This window comes from Neophocaena asiaeorientalis, unplaced genomic scaffold (genome assembly GCF_003031525.2).
Source record: "Neophocaena asiaeorientalis asiaeorientalis breed wild unplaced genomic scaffold, Neophocaena_asiaeorientalis_V1.1 scaffold2, whole genome shotgun sequence".
Classification (NCBI taxonomy): domain Eukaryota; kingdom Metazoa; phylum Chordata; class Mammalia; order Artiodactyla; family Phocoenidae; genus Neophocaena; species Neophocaena asiaeorientalis.
Genome location: NW_020172182.1, coordinates 188,038 through 208,449, shown reverse-complemented (window position 1 = coordinate 208,449; position 20,412 = coordinate 188,038). Strand labels below are relative to the sequence as shown.

Genomic DNA, 20,412 nt, shown 5'->3' with positions numbered 1-20,412 from the left:
GAGGTAGGAGTTTATTAATTAATTTATTTATTTTTGCTGTGTTGGGTCTTCGTTTCTGTGCGAGGGCTTTCTCTAGTTGTGGCAAGTGGGGGCCACTCTTCATCGTGGTGCGCGGGCCTCTCACTATCGCGGCCTCTCGTTGCAGAGCACAGGCTCCAGATGCGCAGGCTCAGTAGCTGTGGCTCATGGGCCTAGTTGCTCTGCAGCATGTGGGATCCTCCCAGACCAGGGTTCGAACCCGTGTCCCCTGCATTAGCAGGCAGATTCTCAACCACTGCGCCACCAGGGAAGCCCCTTTATTAGAGTTTTTATGATATACTGTGTGATCTAGACTCTGCCTCCTGTCAAACTTCACCTCATATAATTCTCCCACCTTTTTACTACCCTCCAACAACACCAGCTGCCTTTCTATTTTTCAGACATACCAAGCTCATTTCTAGCTCAGGTTTTTGTACTAGCTGATTGCCCACTGTGGAGCGCTGTTTTACTACCCTAACACATTGTTCTCCCAGATCTCCCCATTTCTACTTCCTCATTATTCAGGTCTTAGATCAGATATCACCTTGTTAGAGAGGGCTTCGCTTGTTGAAATGAGTCACCCTCTTTTCCCCCAGTCATTATCTAGAATTATTATTTATTTATTTACTTGATTGACTCTCATCTCCCAGTAGAGTGTATGTTTTTGGCTTTTTTTAATTGATTATTTATTTCATTTATTATTATTATTATTTTGGCTGCGTTACGTCTTCATTGCTGTGCATGGTCTTTCTCTAGTTGCAGCGAGCAGGGGCTACTCTTCGTTGCAGTGCGCAGACTTCTCATTGTGGTGGCTTCTCTTGTTGCAGAGCATGGGCTCTAGGCAGGCGGGCTTCAGTAGTTGTGGCTTTTGGGGTCTAGAGTGCAGGCTTAGTAGTTGTGGTGCACGGGCTTAGCTGCTCTGCAGCATGTGGGATCTTCCCGGACCAGGGATCGAACCCGTGTCCCCTGCACTGGCAGGCGGATTCTTAACCACTGCGCCACCAGGGAAGTCTGAGTGTATGTTTTATAAGAGCTGGGCTCTTATTTCTCATTGTTAAGAACAGTGCCTGGAACATAGTAGGTTCTCAATAGATATTAACTGATGGAATGAAACATGCATACATGATGTATAGGGGAGGAGAGATCATAATAGCAAGGATTTGGTAGTGTTTCTTCATCCCTGTCCTTTGGTAGAAGTAACTGGTATTCTGGGCAGTGAAAGGGTGGGTTACTGTAAGCAGGGCATCTGTATTTATTTTGGCACTCTGTCTCTGAGAACATCACTGAAAAGTCTAAACATGTCCAGCATCTGAAACCTCCAAGGTGCGTCATGTTGGATCCTGGCAGATGGCAATGCCAGGTAGCCTAGATTCTTGAGGAGGATGAACTTATGACCTAAGGAACTTAAGCCTGAGTTTTTAAAAACTGGACTCAGATCATCCCTCTGACTGTATGTGTAGCTACATATTGCCTGGCAAACAGTTGAATTCATATGCTTAAAGAAAAAAAGGTACTCTAATATAGGACAGAAAATTTTCATCAGACTTTTCTGGTCTACACAGTGGTTTCAAACTCTTCGGCCTGAGAGCTGTGCTTTTTATCTATTTTACTTACTTGTTTTGTGACAGAAGGATTCTGATGCTGAGAAAGAAAAAAGAACAAGGCAAAACTTGAAATCTATAGGTCTCTATGAAATATCTCTTAGAACTGGCTAGTTCTTTGTATTATGATTATGTGTACTGCAAATAATTATCTTGCAAATAAATGTCAGTCATTTTCTGGATGGTGGGCCGGCACCATAGTTCAGCCACGGGAAGGTGTTTCTCCATTATTAATTGATAATTAACTCTTTAAGAGCAGCATTGGGGCCTTCCCTGGTGGCGCAGTGGTTAAGAATCCGCCTGCCAATGCAGGGGACATGGGTTCAAGCCTCGGTCCAGGAAGATCCCACATGCGGCGGAGCAGCTAAGCTCACGAGCCACAACTACTGAAACCCGCATGCCTAGAGCCTGTGCTCTGCAACGAGAGAAGCCACTGAAATGAGAAGCCCAGGTACCACAACAAAGTGTAGCCCCCACTTGCCACAACTAGAGAAAGCCCATGTGCAGCAACAAAGACCCAACTCAGTCTAAAATAAATAAACTAATAATTTTTTAAAAAATTAATTAATTAATTAATTTATGGCTGTGTTGGGTCTTCGTTTCTGTGTAAGGGAGTTCTCTAGTTGTGGCAAGTGGGGGCTACACTTTGTTGTGGTACCTGAGCTTCTCATTTCAGTGGCTTCTCTCGTTGCAGAGCACAGGCTCTAGGCATGCGGGTTTCAGTAGTTGTGGCTCGTGAGCTTAGCTGCTCCGCCGCATGTGGGATCTTCCCAGACCAGGGCTCGAACCCGTGTCCCCTGCATTGGCAGGCAGATTCTCAACCACTGCGCCACCAGGGAAGCCCCTCAACAAATTTTTAAGGATTTAAAATATATGAAGTACAGAATAGTCTCTGACCACAATGCAATTAAACTAGAAATCAGAAAAAACAGTAGAGACTGTCTGGATCAAAACATCATAATGAAACTTAAAGTATATTTTAAACTACACAACAACTAAATATCAAAACTTGTGAGATTTAGCTGAAACAGTTTTTTTTTTTAGCTAAAACAGTTTTTAAAGGGGTTTTTAAAGCCCTAAAATCGAATATTAAGGAATAATGAGACTGAAAATTAATGAGCTTTATATCTATCTTAAGAGCAAAAGTATTAAAATAGAAAGTAAATATATAATAAAGAAGATTAACAAACCTAAAATTCTTCAAAAAGGACTTGAAGAGACACTTCACAAAAATGGATACCCAAATGACCAGTGAACATATGAACTAGTCATCAGGGAAATGCAAATTAAAACCTAAATGAGATACGACTACACACCCATCAGAATGGCTGACATTTAGAAGTCTGACAATACTAAATATTGGAGAAGATATACAGTATAGAGAATTTTCATTCCATGCTAATGATAATGTAAATTGACCACCTCCTTTGGAAAGCAGTTTGGAGTTATCTAGTAAAGTTGAGGATAAGACTCAAGAATTTGATAAGGCAAATTCCCTAGCGAAACTAGATTTGTGAAACAGGATAAATGTACAGGAGTGTTCATAGCAGTATTATTTGTCATCGCCCCAAACTGAAAACAACTTGAATAGCCATCAAAAGATGAATGAATAAATGTATTATAGTATATTCATACTATGGAATGCTATAGTACAATGGAAACAAAGAACAGCTGCATACCACTGCATACAACTACCTAGTATGTTATATTTTTGCTTATTTGGTTTATTGTTTGTTCTTTCTCTAGAATATAAACTTTATGAAAGCACAGACCATCTATTTTATTCACTGCTGAGTCTTCAGTTTCTCTAACAGCACCTGGTGCATAGTAGTGCATAAAAGGCATCCAAATGAATTAATTGAATGAAATATTAATGTAGAGATCCTGCCTATGAAATTTGAAATCTTTGTATTTTTCATTGCTAGTCTATAGTAGTACAACTGATTTTTATATATTGATCATGTATTTATTATTCTAGGTGTATTTTTGTGGATTCCTTAGGATTGAAAATTCAGTTCTTTGGAAAGACAATGAAGTTGAGTCACTAAAGAAAATTGCTGTAATCAGTAAAGTTGTTACAAAAAATAAGGAAAATTTAAAGGGATTGTGCTCTCAAACTGCTTCTTAAGGGTCTAAGTTTTCATTTTAAATAAATGAAAACTGAAAGGCATATTCTTTTGTGTCATTTACCTAGAATCATAGCCAAAAGATCCACTTTCAAAGAAACGGCCTTATTTGGCTCTGTATCAGAAGGTTGACAAGTGAATACATTTGTGTGTTTTAAGCTAACATGAATGTTTAAGATATGTATGTAACATTTTCCACAGTTTCCTGCTTTAATTTATTCAATTAACTGATCTTCAGCCAACCGTCAGTCCCACTTGGATGGTTAAGAGGCTTTTACCATCCTTGAATTTTGCAGGAACAACGAAAAATTATAACCTAGAGCAGTTGTTCTTAAACTTTGCTAGGCAGCAGTGGAATGAAAACTTAGGCACTTGAGAAACAACTTGAGTTTTGAATTCCTTTAGCTTTTTAAAAAGCTCCCAGTTTGAAAACCACTGTCCTTACTATTGTGCAGATCTGTCAATTCTTGTGGTATTCAAAGAGTAGATATTCATGAAGATCATTTGGATGTGGAAAAAAAACATGGCCTCTCTTATTTTTTATTTCATTGTATCAATTTGTGTTAATTAATATATTAATAAAGTACATGTAAATAATTTACAAATAAATATATTTTAGGGATGGGAGGGCAATCAAAGTAAGTTTAGACAGCAGATATCTATTTTGCTTCAATAGTAAAAGCAAAGTATATGGAAGGAGAGTAGAGATGCCCAATTTTATTTTCTTATACCTTAAAACTTTGAATTTATTTTTCTACTGTACCTTCACAGACAAAGATCAAATAAGAATCATGAGGCAAATATTTTCCCTTCTTAATATATATTAACTTTTGTTTAGGGAAATAACATTAGTTATGTCTGTTCATATCTCCACTATGCTAGAAACTGTAACAAATAAAATGGGAAACCCTGTTTATCCCATAAATTAACATCTTTTAGATTTGCCTTGCTTTACAATCTTTTTTATAAATTTTTTTAAATTTTATTTTATTTATTTATTTATTTTTGGCTGTGTTGGGCTTTCTCTAGTTGGGGTGAGCGGGGGGCTACTCTTTGTTGCGGTGCACGGGCTTCTCATTGCAGTGGCTTCCCTTGTTGCAGAGCATGGGCTCTAGGCCAGCGGGCTCAGTAGTTGTGGCGCACGGGCTTAGTTGCTCCACCGCATGTGGGATCTTCCTGGACCAGGGCTCGAACCCGTGTCCCCTGCATTGGCAGGTGGATTCTTAACCACTGCGCCACCAGGGAAGCCCGCCTTGCTTTACAATCTTAAGAAATAAAGTTGCATATAATAATTCCATTTTATTAGTTATTGAATAATTGAAGTATGGCTAAGCAATATTGTTCGTAATATGTTATTGTGAACCATAAACAAAACTGGAAACTGTTGGGTGTTGATTTTAGTGCTGATTTTCTTTTTTCATAAGTAATACTTTTATATTTAGTATTATATTAGAATAAAACCCTCAAGAGTTATATGGGTTTCTTTGTTATTGTTTTTAATTTTATCATGATTAGTGAGACAGTCATTTGTTTTGTAGATTGATGACATTGTAAAAGCTGTTGGTAACTGCAGCTACAACCAGCTAGTGGAGAAGATCATCTCTTGTAAGCAGTCAGACAACAGTGAGCTGGTTAGTGAAGGTGGGTGAGTGTTGCTATTATCTGACTTATTCTTGGCAAAGTAACTTGTCTTAAAACTTAATGTCTTTTAAATGTCTTAAATACAATTTCTAAAAAATAAAAGTGATTCTACCTATGAGAATTAAAAGAAGTAATTATTCATAAAGGTACCAGTGAAAGGTTTTTCCTAGAACCCTTTTTACTTGTTTTGTAAAATCACTCCTGGATTCTAATAAAAGTCTTTGGAATCACTTGCTATCTTTGATATAATCAGTTACCCAGGGGTGACTGACAATTACTCTTTTAAAAAAGGGTTATTACTTGGGAGTACTGAGGGAACTTTATAATTCATCTTGAACACTTCTGTTGACTGAGATGTATATTATGGTACTCAAGTGTTCATTTTAGTAAAGCTCTACCTTATATTTCAGTACAATATAGTATATTAAAGCTCTATTCTGGATCAGAGTACACCTTTGATCATCAGTTTCCCTAATCCTTAGCTAAAATTAAAAACTGCTAAATTCATCAGCATAGAAGTGTTTTTTGTGTGTTTGTTTGTTTGTTTTTTAAGCTGTGTTCCAGTCAGTGAAGGGAAGAGCAGATTTGAAACCAGAGTGCTATCAGGAACCATAGCATTTGGGTATAACTTCACCATCACCCACTTCACTTTTTCATAAATATACACAAATACTGAGACTGCTGTTCTCCTCAGTTTGAAGGGTTAACAAAAGAAAGAAATTGTGAGAAGCAGACACACAGTTCTTTCTCATGAGGTATAATAAAAATTTATTATCGTCACTACATTTTAAAAGATTAAAACCAAGTGACTACAAGAGTCCCTAAGAACATATAAAAGAAGATGTGTACGTGAATCTCATACTATATTGATTAATAAGAACCCAACTAATTACACTACTCAATTATCCAGAAGTTTAACATGTTTATGCAAGAGGCCAGTAGCAGGAAAATACACAGTGTGTTAGTTGAGGCTCATCTAGTCTTTTACTTGCAGTAAACACACAGATATTCAGCAATATTGATCATTGATTTGTGTGACGCCTCTTTCACTACAACCTAAGGCAGCAAAGTTTAAATTTTAGGGGAGAGAAGAGCAACAAAAGTTGTTACTAAAAATGTTTTCCCTCAGTTGACAAAATTCCACTCACTAGAACTTTCCATTCTTTATCCAAGCTCTCATTACTGTAAATATTCTTAGAAAGCAGGCTATAAAGAAAGTATCCATCTGTGGATTCCTACTTTCTCAGTAACTTTCAGTATGCTATTCAATAGTAATTGAGAGAAGAATAGGGTCCAGAAAGTGTTAACAGATGGAATGATAGCCAATAAGTGATATTTGGATGAATATATTTATAAGGTAAGAAGCTATGGGAAAAAAAAAAAAAAAGAAGCTATGGGAAACACTAATGTTGACAGCATTTTCACCAAGCTAGGCTGCAATGTAATAGGGGTAGGACTTATTACACTACAAGAATGAACAACAACCAAAAAACAGTCCCTTCATCACTTCTCCTTTTTCTCAATGTGGTTTTACAACTATTATTATTATTTCTCTGGTATTGAATCCCTGGGATAATAAAAAACTGTAGCTAATTTGTATAGAATTGATAACTTGAGAAGAATATCTTGGTAAAAGCAAGTAGGAATCTTCCTCTTTAGTGGTATAGAATTTTCAGGTAATATATATCAGAGCTGATTAATTCATTGATATATAAATTTCATAATGGTGAAATTCTGCTTATCATATTTCCATACATAGTCAAGGAAAAATTATATATGAAATTCAGTACAATTAAAAAGCTAAACTCGTTTTTTGTTTATAAGAAATTACAAATATGTAGTCTGCTTGAAATAAGTATTCAATCCCAATGGCTACTTGTATAAGGCACTATGAAATCATTAAGGAAATAAAAGGCCACAATGGACATTTTTTCTTATATAATATAGCAATTAGCTTTTTTTCCATTTTCTTCATCATATTTTCTTGGGTATATTGTTCAACCAAAGTAGTCTGCTTTCTTTTTCTGTTTAGCCTACAACTGTAACTTTCCTCCTGAATCATAAAATATCCCAAAGTGGTTTATTTCTAATCTTTCTTTATTAAAAATTATTAAACTTTGGTCTGAGATGATTTTTTAAAAATTCAAATATTTCATCTCCATAAGGTGCAGAATACAAGAAATATGTTTACTATCATTCTTTTTTGATGAAAAAGAAATATTATTTAGTTAATAGTCAAATAGAATTAGATATTCTTTCAGCTTCTTTCAGAGAACATTTATTTTTTTCTGGTGGCAATACCTTGTAAGTAAAAGTACAGAACTTTTACATGTACATAGAATATTTATTACTTGCTACCTACCTCTTTTGAATATTAATACTTTTTTGAATCAAGTTATAATGATGGGTTGTGGCATGGCAGCAAAAATCAACAAGGAAAAAAATAGCGCAGTACCAGTTTCCAGACTTCACGATAACTGGTCATTTAATTCCAGAAGATCTCTCAGGAATAATTTCTTTTTTAACAATTGTTTCTAGGTAAAAAAAAATATGCTTAAGGAAATTATTCCAGCATATTCACTTATTCGAGCTCACTTATTGAGCTTTTATTATGTGCCATAAACGCTGAAGATTATAGTTTGAGTTCATATTATTTTTGATTAAATAATATTGATTTCCTTTTTCTCTTTATTTTGGAAAAACTCAAACCCATAAAATTGGAATAGCACAATGAATATATGTATCTATATACACATTTGTACATATATATGTTTCATCTAAATTCACCAATTATTAGCATATTGAATTTTTACTTTCTGTATTCACACACAATGTTTTTCCTAAATCATGACAATTAATTGCAAATATTATAGCACTTTATCCATTAACTCTCCAATATTTGTCTCCTAAGAACAAAGAATTTTCCTATGTAATCACAATGCAGTTATCTCAGGAAATTTAACATTGATTATTATTATCTAATATACTGTTTATATTCAGAATTCCCCAGTTGTCCCAGTAATGCCCCTTATAGCTTTTAAGTTTTTTCAGTGTAAGTTTCAATCAAGTATCATTTAATTATCATATCAATTTAGTCTCCTGTAATCTAGAACAGAAGATCCCTATCCTTTTTTCTTTTCTTTTCTTTTTGGTCTTTTGTGGTATTTACTTTTCTTTATAGTCCAGGCTGGTTGTTTTATAGAATAGTCCTCAATCTGGATTCATCTGATTGTTTCCTCATTAGTAGATTTGGGTTATATATTTTCCTTGGGAATACTACATAGGCGACATTGTGTCTTTCCTAGTGCATCAAATCAGGTGGCACGTGATGTCTGATTATCCCATTGTTGGTGATGTTCAAATAGGATTAAGGTGATATTTACCAGATTTTTTGTTGTTGGAAAGATGCCCTTTGCCATTTGTAATTAATAAGTAATCTCTGATATTATGTTTTGAAACTCCATAATTTGTTTAGTTATGAAAAGTTGAAACTAGATTAGGCTTTTGAATATGCCACTAAAATCACACAGGTGTCACTGTTTACAAGTTGGTAGAAGAATCAGGAAACATTTTTCTCTCTAAGTCTAAATTAGTCTATGCTCTATGGTTTGGGGAGAAATAGAGTTTAGTTTGCATTTATAATAATCAGCACTACATTTTATAAATTAATACCAGTTAAGTTCCAGTCTTCACTTTGCCATAACTAGTTTTATGTCCTTGAGCAAGTCACTTATTCTCTCTGAATCCATGTCCTGTTCTCTAGAAACAAGCAGCTGAGAAAGACTTTTCTAGTATTAAATTTTTGAATTTCATACATGAAAGTAACATTGTGCTATATCTCCACTGAATTTTTGTATCTTTTTGAAAGGGTTTTGTAGAGAGTATGTTGTATGAATGAGGTATGGGAGGGACATTTAGAAACATCTTTCTGAAGGAAGTGTTTAGTTACATGGATATTATAGACAGCAGTGGTACTTCTCAGCACAGGCATAATGCTTACTTTTTAAATGCTATATAAGAGAAAATGCTTTAGTATATAACTAATACATTCTACTCAATAACTTAGCATTTAGCAAAGTAATGATAATAATTGAGGAGGGGTCTTATTTCTAAATGTATAAAGCCAGGAAGTTGCAAATGAGCTATAAATTTCCTTTGGCTGTGGCCTTCTGTATAACTTTTTGTACTTCCCATCCTACATTACCAATTCCTTGGAACAGTGTGATACATTGGTAACTTTTTACAACCACTTTGCAGCTTGAAGTGCTATGGCTTGACACTAAAAGTGAGGGAGTGGAATAAATCTATATCATGCAGCTGCCTCTGGCCCTACCAAGTTTCTACCAAGTTTATTTTCAATTTTTTGTTGAGTCATCAGTTTATTAACACAGATTCATCTTTACTCCCTATATCTGCACCTCCCTGCTCACTTACAAAACTTTTTAGAGCATTCTCCTCCCCTCTCTTCCTTTTTAAAGAAAGGGAGCAAAAGGAGGAAGGAAGAGGAAGAAGGAAAGAGAGAAAATATAGGCTTTTAAAATATTTATACAACTGATTCTCATTATTACTAGTTATGTTCCATAAAGTTGCTGTGAACACTGAATTAGTGAATACCAAACCACTGCTCATAGGGGAAACACAACATTAGGTTCCTGTGAGCCTCTGGTCACAAGATTTTCATCAACTTATCAATACATAGCCTTGTTTTTCGTGTGTTTCTGTTGAGAGACACCTTATTTTTTTTAACATCTTTATTGGAGTATAATTGCTTTACAATGGTGTGTTAGTTTCTGCTTTATAACAACGTGAGTCAGCTATACATATACATATATCCACATATCTCCTCCTATCCTCCCTGTCCCACCCCTCTAGGTGGTCACAAAGCACGGAGTTGATCTCCCTGTGCTATGCGGCTGCTTCCCACTAGCTATCTGTTTTACATTTGGTAGTATATATAAGTCCATGCCACTTAGAGACACCTTGTTTAATATATATTATTGATTCAGTAACATTAAACTCATATCCAACAGCTTCATGCCCGGCTGAAGCTGCAAAAATATGCATTGTCTCTATGAGGCACATCACAACCTTTGTGTGCTTAGGAACACTAGCTTCAGCATTATGCTTGGGGGCCATTTTACACAGTAAAAATCACTCCAAAGAAGCACAAAAATTTCACAACATGTGATAAATGTGGCATTATATAGAATGTGAAAATGACATTTGTTCACAGTATGAGAGCTGAAACAAGAAGGTGACACACTGTTGCCTATTTTGACTTCAGTGGGGAATGTGTGTGTTGGGTGACTCAATTTTTTTGCTGCTTTGCACATATTCAGGAATGACCCTGAAAGTGCAACAAGTATTGATTCTTGGAGTTATAAATTTTAGATAATAGGCAAATTAGCGTATATGAACCCGTGTGAATAATGAGGATCAACTGTATGTATAGCTTTTAAAGTAAACCCCAGAAGGTTTCTTTATATTTCATTATGTTTGAAAACAGAAGAGATGATTTCTATTTCTGAACTTGATATATCTACATAATGAGTAGCATATGTTGGAGGAGATTAGGATAAAAATGTCATCAGTTACCCCACTGTTTTCTGTTCAGTCTCATGCCTACTTTTAGTTTTAAGGCAAAAATTGAAAAAAAAAAAAAAAAAAGAATTGAGCAGTTTGTGAATTGAAAATTATCTGGGATCTTTGTCAAAATCTTAAGCAACTCAATTTCTTGAGGCTACTTTTAATTTCTAAACACCTATCCATTGGGGAAGTAGTTGTTGACTTTTGCTAACCCTTACCTTCTTATTGTTTTATTGTGTGTGTTTCTTCTATTGCAAGGCGCATGAAATCCTTTGTGGAAGTAGGTGTGGTATAAGTAAATACATTTATTGATAAAAAGAATTTCAGATAATTGTTTCTTTAGCCTGGAAATGTCTATAGACACATCTTCCATCGCAGAATTAGAAAAAAAAAATCTCCAATTTAGGGCCATCATGTTATAGTAGGAGGAGTCTTATTTTGATTGGCCTTTCTTCATACTTGGAACACAATGTAAATAGAAAAACTTTAAAATTTTGAAATTATTCTTCCATCTAATATTATGCATTGGTTCCTAGGCTTTGTAGCTGAGCAGTTTCTAAATAACACAGCCACTCAACTGACATACCATGGATTATGTGAACTAACTTCAACGGTTCAGGAAGGAGAACTTTGTGTGTTCTTTCGGAATAATCATTTTAGCACCATGACCAAATACAAGGTATGATATAGAAATAGCTATTGTTATTCTAAACTAAAGGAGCTTGATTTAGAGATGTCTTATGATCTGCTTCAAAATAAAAAATTTTAGCATAATATTCTTTAACCATCAAATTATGGAGGTAATAATTAATTCTTTAGAGTGGAATGGATTAGCAATTTGTTACTTAAAATCAGTTTTTTTAAAATTTAGGTCTCAACTCCATTTTCACAGATTACTGCATTAAAATGTATTTATTATTTTCTTTCTAAGGAAAAAAAAAGATAAGCCCTAATGTTAGAACTAGGATGACTGCTAATGATGGATGTTTACATTTGAGGGCTAAAGGAGTTTAGAGAAAGAATCAAGATTTGTCTTTATGATAGTGTTTCTATTATTAAGTTATCAGTGTGACTTTAAATTCTTTTTATCATGTCACTTATGGCTTTGCCAAAAAAATCTTACTGATTCATCCCTCTTGTTATCTCTTCAATGCTTCCATTTTTACAGCTGCCACCTAATACAGGAGTTTATCAACTTATCTCTAGACTTCTGTGGCAGAATGCTCCTCTGATCAGGTCAATAATATTGCAAAAATGTTAGTAGCACCCAGTGCCTAGAGGATAAAAATGCAAGGTATTTTCTACTATCCCCTTGTGTCAACACTTTGCTTCAGCCATAATGATCTGCCTACTCATTAATAGTCCTCCATCCCCATACACACTTTATGCTTTCCCATTTTGTTTCTTACTCCTAATCCCTATGTGAACATTCTCACTCCTTTTTGCCTATCCAGATTTCACCTATCTTTTAAGAAACATTTTAAATACTAACTCTTCAGTAAAGCTACTTCTTCTCTCCTTAAATCAGTGGTTCTCAACCCAGATTGTATGCTAGAGCTGCCTACGGAGCTATTAAAAAAATACCAATGCCCAGAGCCCAACACCAACTCAATTAAGTCAGAATGTATAGAGGTGAGACCTGAGCAACAGTATTTTTAAAATGTTTTCCAGGTGATTTAAATATGCAGCTAAGGCTCTGGATCACTACTCTACCCTTCCTTCTTTACTTGTTATGGGCCATATTGTCCTTACTTTGCCCTTATTGATGAGTACCTAGTTAACAATTTTCTTTCCATGTAAATGTGTCTCATTTTTCTAAATGAAAGTAAGCTTATTAAAGTCAGGAATCTGACTTTGTATTTCCTTCAACACTTTAATCAGTGAATTGCACAAAGTAGTGTAAAATAATGATTTGTTTGCTTATTTAAGAATACTGTAGGGGCTTCCCTGGTGGCGCAGTGGTTGAGAGTCCGCCTGCCGATGCAAGGGACTCGGGTTCGTGCCCCGGTCTGGGAGGATCCCACGTGCCGCGGAGCGGCTGGGCCCGTGAGCCATGGCCGCTGAGCCTGCGCGTCCGGAGCCTGTGCTCCGCAAGCGGGAGAGGCCACAACAGTGAGAGGCCTGTGTACCGCAAAAAAAAAAAAGAATACTGTATAGCCCTAGCTCTCCTGCTCCCCTGTTAGTTATAGCAAGGGTTTGTTTGTATTGTTCCCATATTTAAGCTAGATGTGTGCTAGGTATGGGCCCAGATTTATCCATATTCCTCAAACATCTAAGGCCAAAGAACCACAAAATCAGAATTATTGCTACATAATAAATACTGCTAAGTCATCTCACTTTACCTGATCTCTTTAAGTCCACACTTTATTCATTCATTCAACAAATATTTATTGAGCATGATTATGACTGGGTACTTAGCTAAGTATTAGGACTGCAGCCTGAGCAAGGCAGCTATAGTTCCTGCCATTTAAGGACCTCCTAGTTTGACAAGGGACAGATGTTAAATAATTACACAAGTAGGTATCATTTCTATTGAGATACACTCTGTGAAGGGTACCTACAACATGCTGTGAGTACTTTTATTAGGACTTATAACCTATTTGAAGATGTCAGGAAAAAAAGGGGGTGGTGCGGTTAACTAAGCAGATGGAACATGTGTGCAGAAGCCCTGAGGAGGGAAATAACCTAACTTTTTAAGGAATTCGAAGAAGGGCTATGTGACTGAAGCATAGAAAATAAGAGGCATGATGTAAGGCTCAAGAGGCATGATGTGTAAGGCTCAAGAGATAGATATCAGATCTTGTAGAGTCCTAAGTTAAAAGGAGGAATAGGGAATTCTCTGGCAGTCCAGTGGTTAGGACTTGGCACTTTCACTGCCAGGGCCCGGGTTCAGTCCCTGGTCAGGGAACTAAGATCCCACAAGCCATGCTGTGTGGCCAAAAATAAATAAATAAATGAATGAATGAATGAGAGAAATAGACTATGGTCTCTTGATGGCCTAGTCGTTCTTTTTGTTCTCTCTCTCTCTCTCTCTCTCTCTTTTTTTTTTTCTCCACGGGGTAAGATAGTTCAATTGAGAAAACAACGTCTCTGGCTGTCATGAGTGGTTGTTTTACAACTTTCCAAAATTGAGCTTTAGACGTTCTCTCTTTTTTTTTTTTATGAAGGCCATATCCCTGACCTGGAAGTCATTTACTAGTCACCTAGGTATTCGCAATCTTCCTGTGTGGTTGGGAAGGGTGCGCCTCTCCTGGAGCACTTTCTGCATTGGGTCTGTTTCTGGACTGAATATGCATTTCCATGAGATAATGATAGCCGAGAGAATGTGTGTATTCTGCTGTTTCTCACTTCTAAGTTTTTCTCAGTAAACCTTATTCTGTAGCTAAACAGTGTATCACGAGTATGTGTCTCCCTGCCCCTTGTATAACATTAAGGTGCTTTGGACTTCGGGGCAAGCCCCAAGAGCCAGTTTTTTGAAAGGATAAACAAAATCGACAAACTTCTAGCCAGGCTTTCCAAGAAGAAAAGAGAGAAGACCCAAGTAAACAAAATAAGAAATGAAAGAGGAGAATTAATAGCCAATACTGCAGAAATACAAAAAAATCATAAGAAATACTATGAATAGTTATATGCCAACAAATTGGGACAACCTAGAAAAAAATGGACAAGTTTCTATAAACATACAGCTTGCCAAAGCTGAGTCAAAATAATTTGGGGCTTTCCCTTGTGGCGCAGTGGTTAAGAATCTGCCTGCCAATGTAGGGGACATGGGTTCGAGCCCTGGTCTGGGAAGATCCCACATGCCGCAGAGCAACTAAGCCCATGTGCCACAACTGATGAGCCTGCACTCTATAGCCCGTGTACCACAACTACTGAAGCCCGTGCGCCTAGAGCCCGTGCTCCACAACAAGAGAAGCCACTGCGATGAGAGGCCCATGCACCACAACGAAGAGTAGCCCCTGCTTGATTCAACTAAAGAAAGCCTGCATAAAGCAATGAAGACCCAAGGCAGCCAAAAATAAATTAATTAATTTTTTAAAAAAGATAATTTGAACAGACTGATCGCTAGAAGTGAAACAGAATCTGTAAATTAAAAAAAAAAAAACCCAAAAAACCCCCTGCAAACAAAAGTCCAGAACCAGATGGCTTTACTGCGGAATTCTACCAAACATACAAAGTACTTATTCTTCTCTAACTATTCCAAAAGATTGAAGAGGAGGGAACACTACCGAAGTCATTCTATGAAGCCACCATCACCCTGATACCAAAAATCACACAAAGACACCACAAAAAGAAATTACAGGCCAATATCTTTGATGAATATAGTTGCAAAAATCCTCAACAAAGTATTAGCAAACTGAATCCAACAATACATAGAAAGGATCATACACCATGATCAAGTTGGATTCATTCCAGGGTTTCAAGGATGTTTCAAACACATGCAAATCAATTAATGTGATGCACCAAATCAACAAAAGAAAAGACAAAAGCCAAATGATCTTCTCAATAGATGCAGAAAAAGCATTTGATAAAATTCAACATCGATTCATGGTAAAAACTCACACCAAAATGGGTACAGAGGGAACACATCTCAACAATAAAAGCCATTTATGGGACTTCCCTGGTGGTCCAGTGGTTAAGAATCTGCCTTCCAACGCAGGGGAGGCAGGTTCAATCCCTGGTTGGGGAACTAAGATCCCACATGCTGCAGGGCAACTAAGCCTGCGCACCACAACTACTGAGCCCCTGTGCTCTAGAGCCTGCATGCCACAACTAGAGAGAAGCCCATGCACTGTGACGAAAGATCCCGCATGCTGCAACGAAGATCCTGCATGCCACGACCAAGACCCAACACAGCCAAATAAGTAAATAAATAAATTTTAAAAATAATAAAAGCCATTTATGACAAACCCGTAGCCAATATCATACTCAATGGTGAAAAGCTGAAAGCCTTCTTGCTAAATTCAGCAACAAGACAAGGATGCCCACTCTCACCACTTCTATTCAACATAGTATTGAAACTTCTAGCCACAGCAATCAGACAAGAAAAATAAATAAAATGTGTCCAGATTGGAAGGGAGGAGGTAAAATTGTCTTTCTATGCAAGACTCTATACAGAAAACCCTAAAGCCTCTGCACAAAAACTGTTAGAATAAATGAATTCAGTAAGGTAGCAGGATTAGTATACAGAAATCTGTTACATTTCTTTATACTAACAAATAGCAGAAAAGGAAAGTAAAAAGAAAAAGTCTTTAAAATTGCATCAAAGAAAAAAAACCAACCTAGAAATAAACTTAACCAAGAATGTGAAAGACCTATACACTGAGAACTATAAAACATTGATAAAGGAAACTGAAGAAGATTCAAAGAAATGGAAAGATATCCTGTGGTCTTGGATTGGAAGAATTAATATTGTTAAAATGGCCATACTACCCAAAGCAATCTACAGATTTAATTCAGTCCATTTCAAATTACCTGTGACATTTTACACAGAATTAGAATAATCCTAAAATTTATAAGGAACCACAAGAGACTCAGAATTGCCAAAGCAATTCTGAGGAAAAAGAACAAAGCTGTAGGCATAATCTTCCCAGACTTCAAACAATACTGCAAAGCTACAGTTATCAAAACAGCATGGTATTGGCGCAAAAACACATATAGATCAAGGGACCAGAATAAAGAACCCTGGAGTAAACCCACACACCTATGGTCAATTACTCTTTGACAAAAGAGGCAAGAATATACAGTGGAGAAAAGACAGTCTCTTTAGCAAGTGACGTTGGGAAAGCTGGACAGCTGCATGTAAGTCAATGAAATGAGAACATTCCCTCATACCATGCACAAAAATAAACTCAAAATGCCTTAAAGACTTAATATAAGACACAATACCATAAAACTCCTATGCCAACAAATTGGGACAACCTACAAAAAATGGATAGTTTCTATAAACATACAGCTTGCCAAAACCGAATCAAGAAGAAACAGATAATTTGAACAGACTGATTACTAGAAATGAAATAGAATCTGTAAAAAACAAAACAAGACAAAAAACACCCAAAAAAACAAAAAAACTCCCTGCAAACAAAAGTCCAGGACCAGATGGCTCTACTGGGGAATTCTACCAAACATACAAAGAAGAACTCATCCTTCTCAAACTATTCCAGAAGATTGAAGAGGAGGGGACACTACCAAATTCATTCTATGAGGCCACCATTACATAGAATAAAACAAAGCGGGAAACATTCTTTGACGTAAGTCACAGCAATATTTTCTTAGATCAGTCTCCCAGGGAAAAATAAATAAAAGTAAAAATAAACGAATGGAACCTAAACAAATTTAAAAGCGTTTGCACAGTGTTGGAAATCATCAACAAAAAGGCAACCCACGAATGGAAGAAAATATTTGCAAATGATGTGATGAATAAAGGGTTAATTTCCAAAATATACAAAGAGCTCATACAGCTTAATATCAAAAAAACAAACAACCGAGTCAAAAAATGGACAGAAGACCTAAATAAACATTTCTCCTTCACCTCACACTGGTCAGAATGGCCATCATCAAAACGTCTACAAATAATAAATGCTGGAGAGGGTGTGGAGAAATATTAATATATGGGAATATTAATATTCCCACTGTTGGTGGGAATGTTAATTGGTTTAGCCACTATGGAAAACAGTATGGAGGTTCCTTAAAAAACTAAAAATAGAACTACCATATGATCCAGCAATTCCTCTCCTGGGCATATATCCAGAAAAAACAAAAACTCTAATTCAAAAAGGTCCATGCACCCCTATGTTCATAGCAGCACTGTTTACAATAGCCAAGACATGGAAGCAGCCTAAGTGTCCATCAACAGATGAATGGATAAAGAAGATGTGGTGTATATATACAATGGAATGTTAACCATAAAAAAGAATGAAATATTGCCATTTGAAGCAACATGGATGGACCTAGAGATTATCATGCTGAGTGAAATAAGTCAGACAGAGGAAGACAAATACTGTATATCACTTATATGTGGAATCTAAAAAATAACACAAATGAGTTTATTTATAGAACAGAAACAGCCTCACAGACATAGAAAACAAACTTATGGTCACCAAAGGGGGAAGCGGGGAGGAGGGATAAATTAGGAGTATGGGATTAACAGATACACAGTACTATATGTAAAATAGAAAAACAACAAAGATTAACTGTATAGCAGGGGACTATATTCAATATCTGATCATAGCCTATAATGGAAAAGAATCTGAAAAATATGTGTAACTGAGTCACTTTGCTGTATACCTGAAAATAATACAGTATTGTAAATCTATTATTCTTTAATTTAAAAAAAGAAAGAATGATTTCTGGGTTCTAAGCATGAACAACTGGATGAATGATGATGCTCTTTATCGAAACGCAGAACACTGGAACAGAAAAAAGATGTGAACTTTAGAACTGTTAGAGCTGCTTCTCAGGCATCCCTCCAAGTGGAAATGTTGGTTAAATGGTTCAGGACTGGAATAAGTTTTGTGTACAAATAGGGAGAGGGAGAGTATGAGATTTACAAGAAAAATGTGGAATTGGAAGAAAAGAGAAGGCCTAGGACAGAGATTTGAGGAGTGCCAACATTTAAGTATCAACTAGTGGAGTATAAACTGGCAAAGGAGACAGAAAGAAAAGAACAAAAGGAAAATCTAAAGAATATGGTATCATGTAAACCAACAAGGAGAGAGTGTTTCAAGAAGAATTGGCGATCTCAATTGTTAAATGCTATAGAAAAGATGAATAAGATAAGAACACTTGGGAGGAAAGTGTTCATTAGGGATATGGATTTCATTGATATCTTTAAGAGAATGGTGGAAGCAGAAAAAAAACCTCATTGAATTGGTTAGGAAATCTTTGGGGTCTCAGATACTAGAAATAGATTATAGGCAACTTTTGACAGACAAACAACAGTTTGTCTGTGAGGAGGCACAGACATAATGGCTCATAGCTATAGTAGAGTGTGGAATCCAGGGAAGGTTGTTTTTGTTTAATATGAGAGACCTGACAATGTTAAAATATTGAAGGACTCAATAGAGAGAAATGTTGAAAATTCAGGAGAGGAGATAATGTTAGAAGCCTCCAAGAAGGTGAGAAAGAATAAACATTTTCACAGGTAAAAGGGATTGACCTTTGGTTTAAAAAGAGACCTCTCCATTGTAAAGGAAGGAAAGAATGGACTATGAGTAGAGCTACAGGTAAGTTTATAGATTTGATGGCAGGATATAGAGAAAGTTATTGTTTCAATGTTTCTATTTTCTGTAATGTGGAAGGCAAGATCATTTACTGAGACTGAGGAGGGGTAAGAAGGTTTGGTTCCAGATTTGAAGAAAGAAAATTTGAAGTAGTCTTTACAGCATGTGGGAGAAAGGACTAACTAGAGAAATTAAGAATCACTAGGCAGTGTTAAGGATGGTAATTATTACATGAATATACCACTTGTGTCATTTTTCTGTGGGAGTATTCATCAGAGTGTAGGCCTGGTGAAGGTAGTTAGTTATCCTAGATTTGGGACTTTGTTAAGTGGGTGCATCAAAGAATAGAAGAGCAAAGGAATTTAGGGGCATGATGTTATTATGTACATGATGATATTGTCCAAACTTATAAATATTTTCCTAGAAAAAAAAAAAAAACACCATTCTTTACAAGGTAGTCCTGTTTTTTTTTTTGGTTTTTTTTTTTTTTTTGTCTGTGCCGCGTGGCTTGTAGGATCTTAGTATCCCAATCAGGGATTGAACCTGGGCCCTCGGCAGTGAAATCAATGAGTCCTAACCACTGGACCACCAGGGAATTCCTGGTAGTACTATTTTTATAGAAGGGATAAATGGAAACAACTATCCTGGTGGCCAGTCACTAGGGGGAAATGGTATTATTTTCTATAGTGACCACCAAACTGAAACAGTAGCACTGTTTTATACTTTTTATTATGAAAAATTGGAAACTTACAGAAAAATGATGAGACTAATTTAATGTGTTCCTATTGTACTCATCACCTACTTTTAACAATTTTGACGTATTATTTTTAATCTATTTTTATATTTTTGTTTATACTTAAATATGTATCTCTAAACAAGAACATTTCCCTTTCAAATCACAGTACCATTATTGCATCTAACAAAATTATCTATAATTTTTAATATCATCTCATACCCAGTCCATATTCAGATTTCCCATTTGTCACCCAAATGGTTTTATGGATGGTTTGTTCAAACCAGGATCTAATCAAGGACCTTGTGTTACATTTGGTGAAGTAAGTCCTTTTTAGACATAAATCCTGTGTTTTCCAGGAATCTTTTGGATCTTTGGGCTATTTGTATCTACCGCATTATAATCCTCTCAGTTCTATTTCCTATATTCCTGTTGAACGTTCTTTCCAGTTCTGCGGGTCTTTTTTTTTTTTTTTTTTTTTTTTT

The 20,412-nt window shown here is 36.1% G+C and overlaps 1 protein-coding gene across 3 annotated transcripts in view; it reads left to right on the top strand.

Annotated features, from left to right (window-relative positions):
• Positions 1–20,412, top strand: part of MINDY2 (MINDY lysine 48 deubiquitinase 2) — a 73,242-nt gene that overhangs the window by 35,468 nt on the left and 17,362 nt on the right. For all 3 annotated transcript variants that reach the window (XM_024761357.1, XM_024761364.1, XM_024761349.1), the window contains exons 5-6: positions 5,284–5,386; positions 11,509–11,651. In XM_024761357.1, the coding sequence (XP_024617125.1) occupies positions 5,284–5,386; positions 11,509–11,651 (246 nt within the window). The remainder of the gene's footprint in view (positions 1–5,283; positions 5,387–11,508; positions 11,652–20,412) is intronic.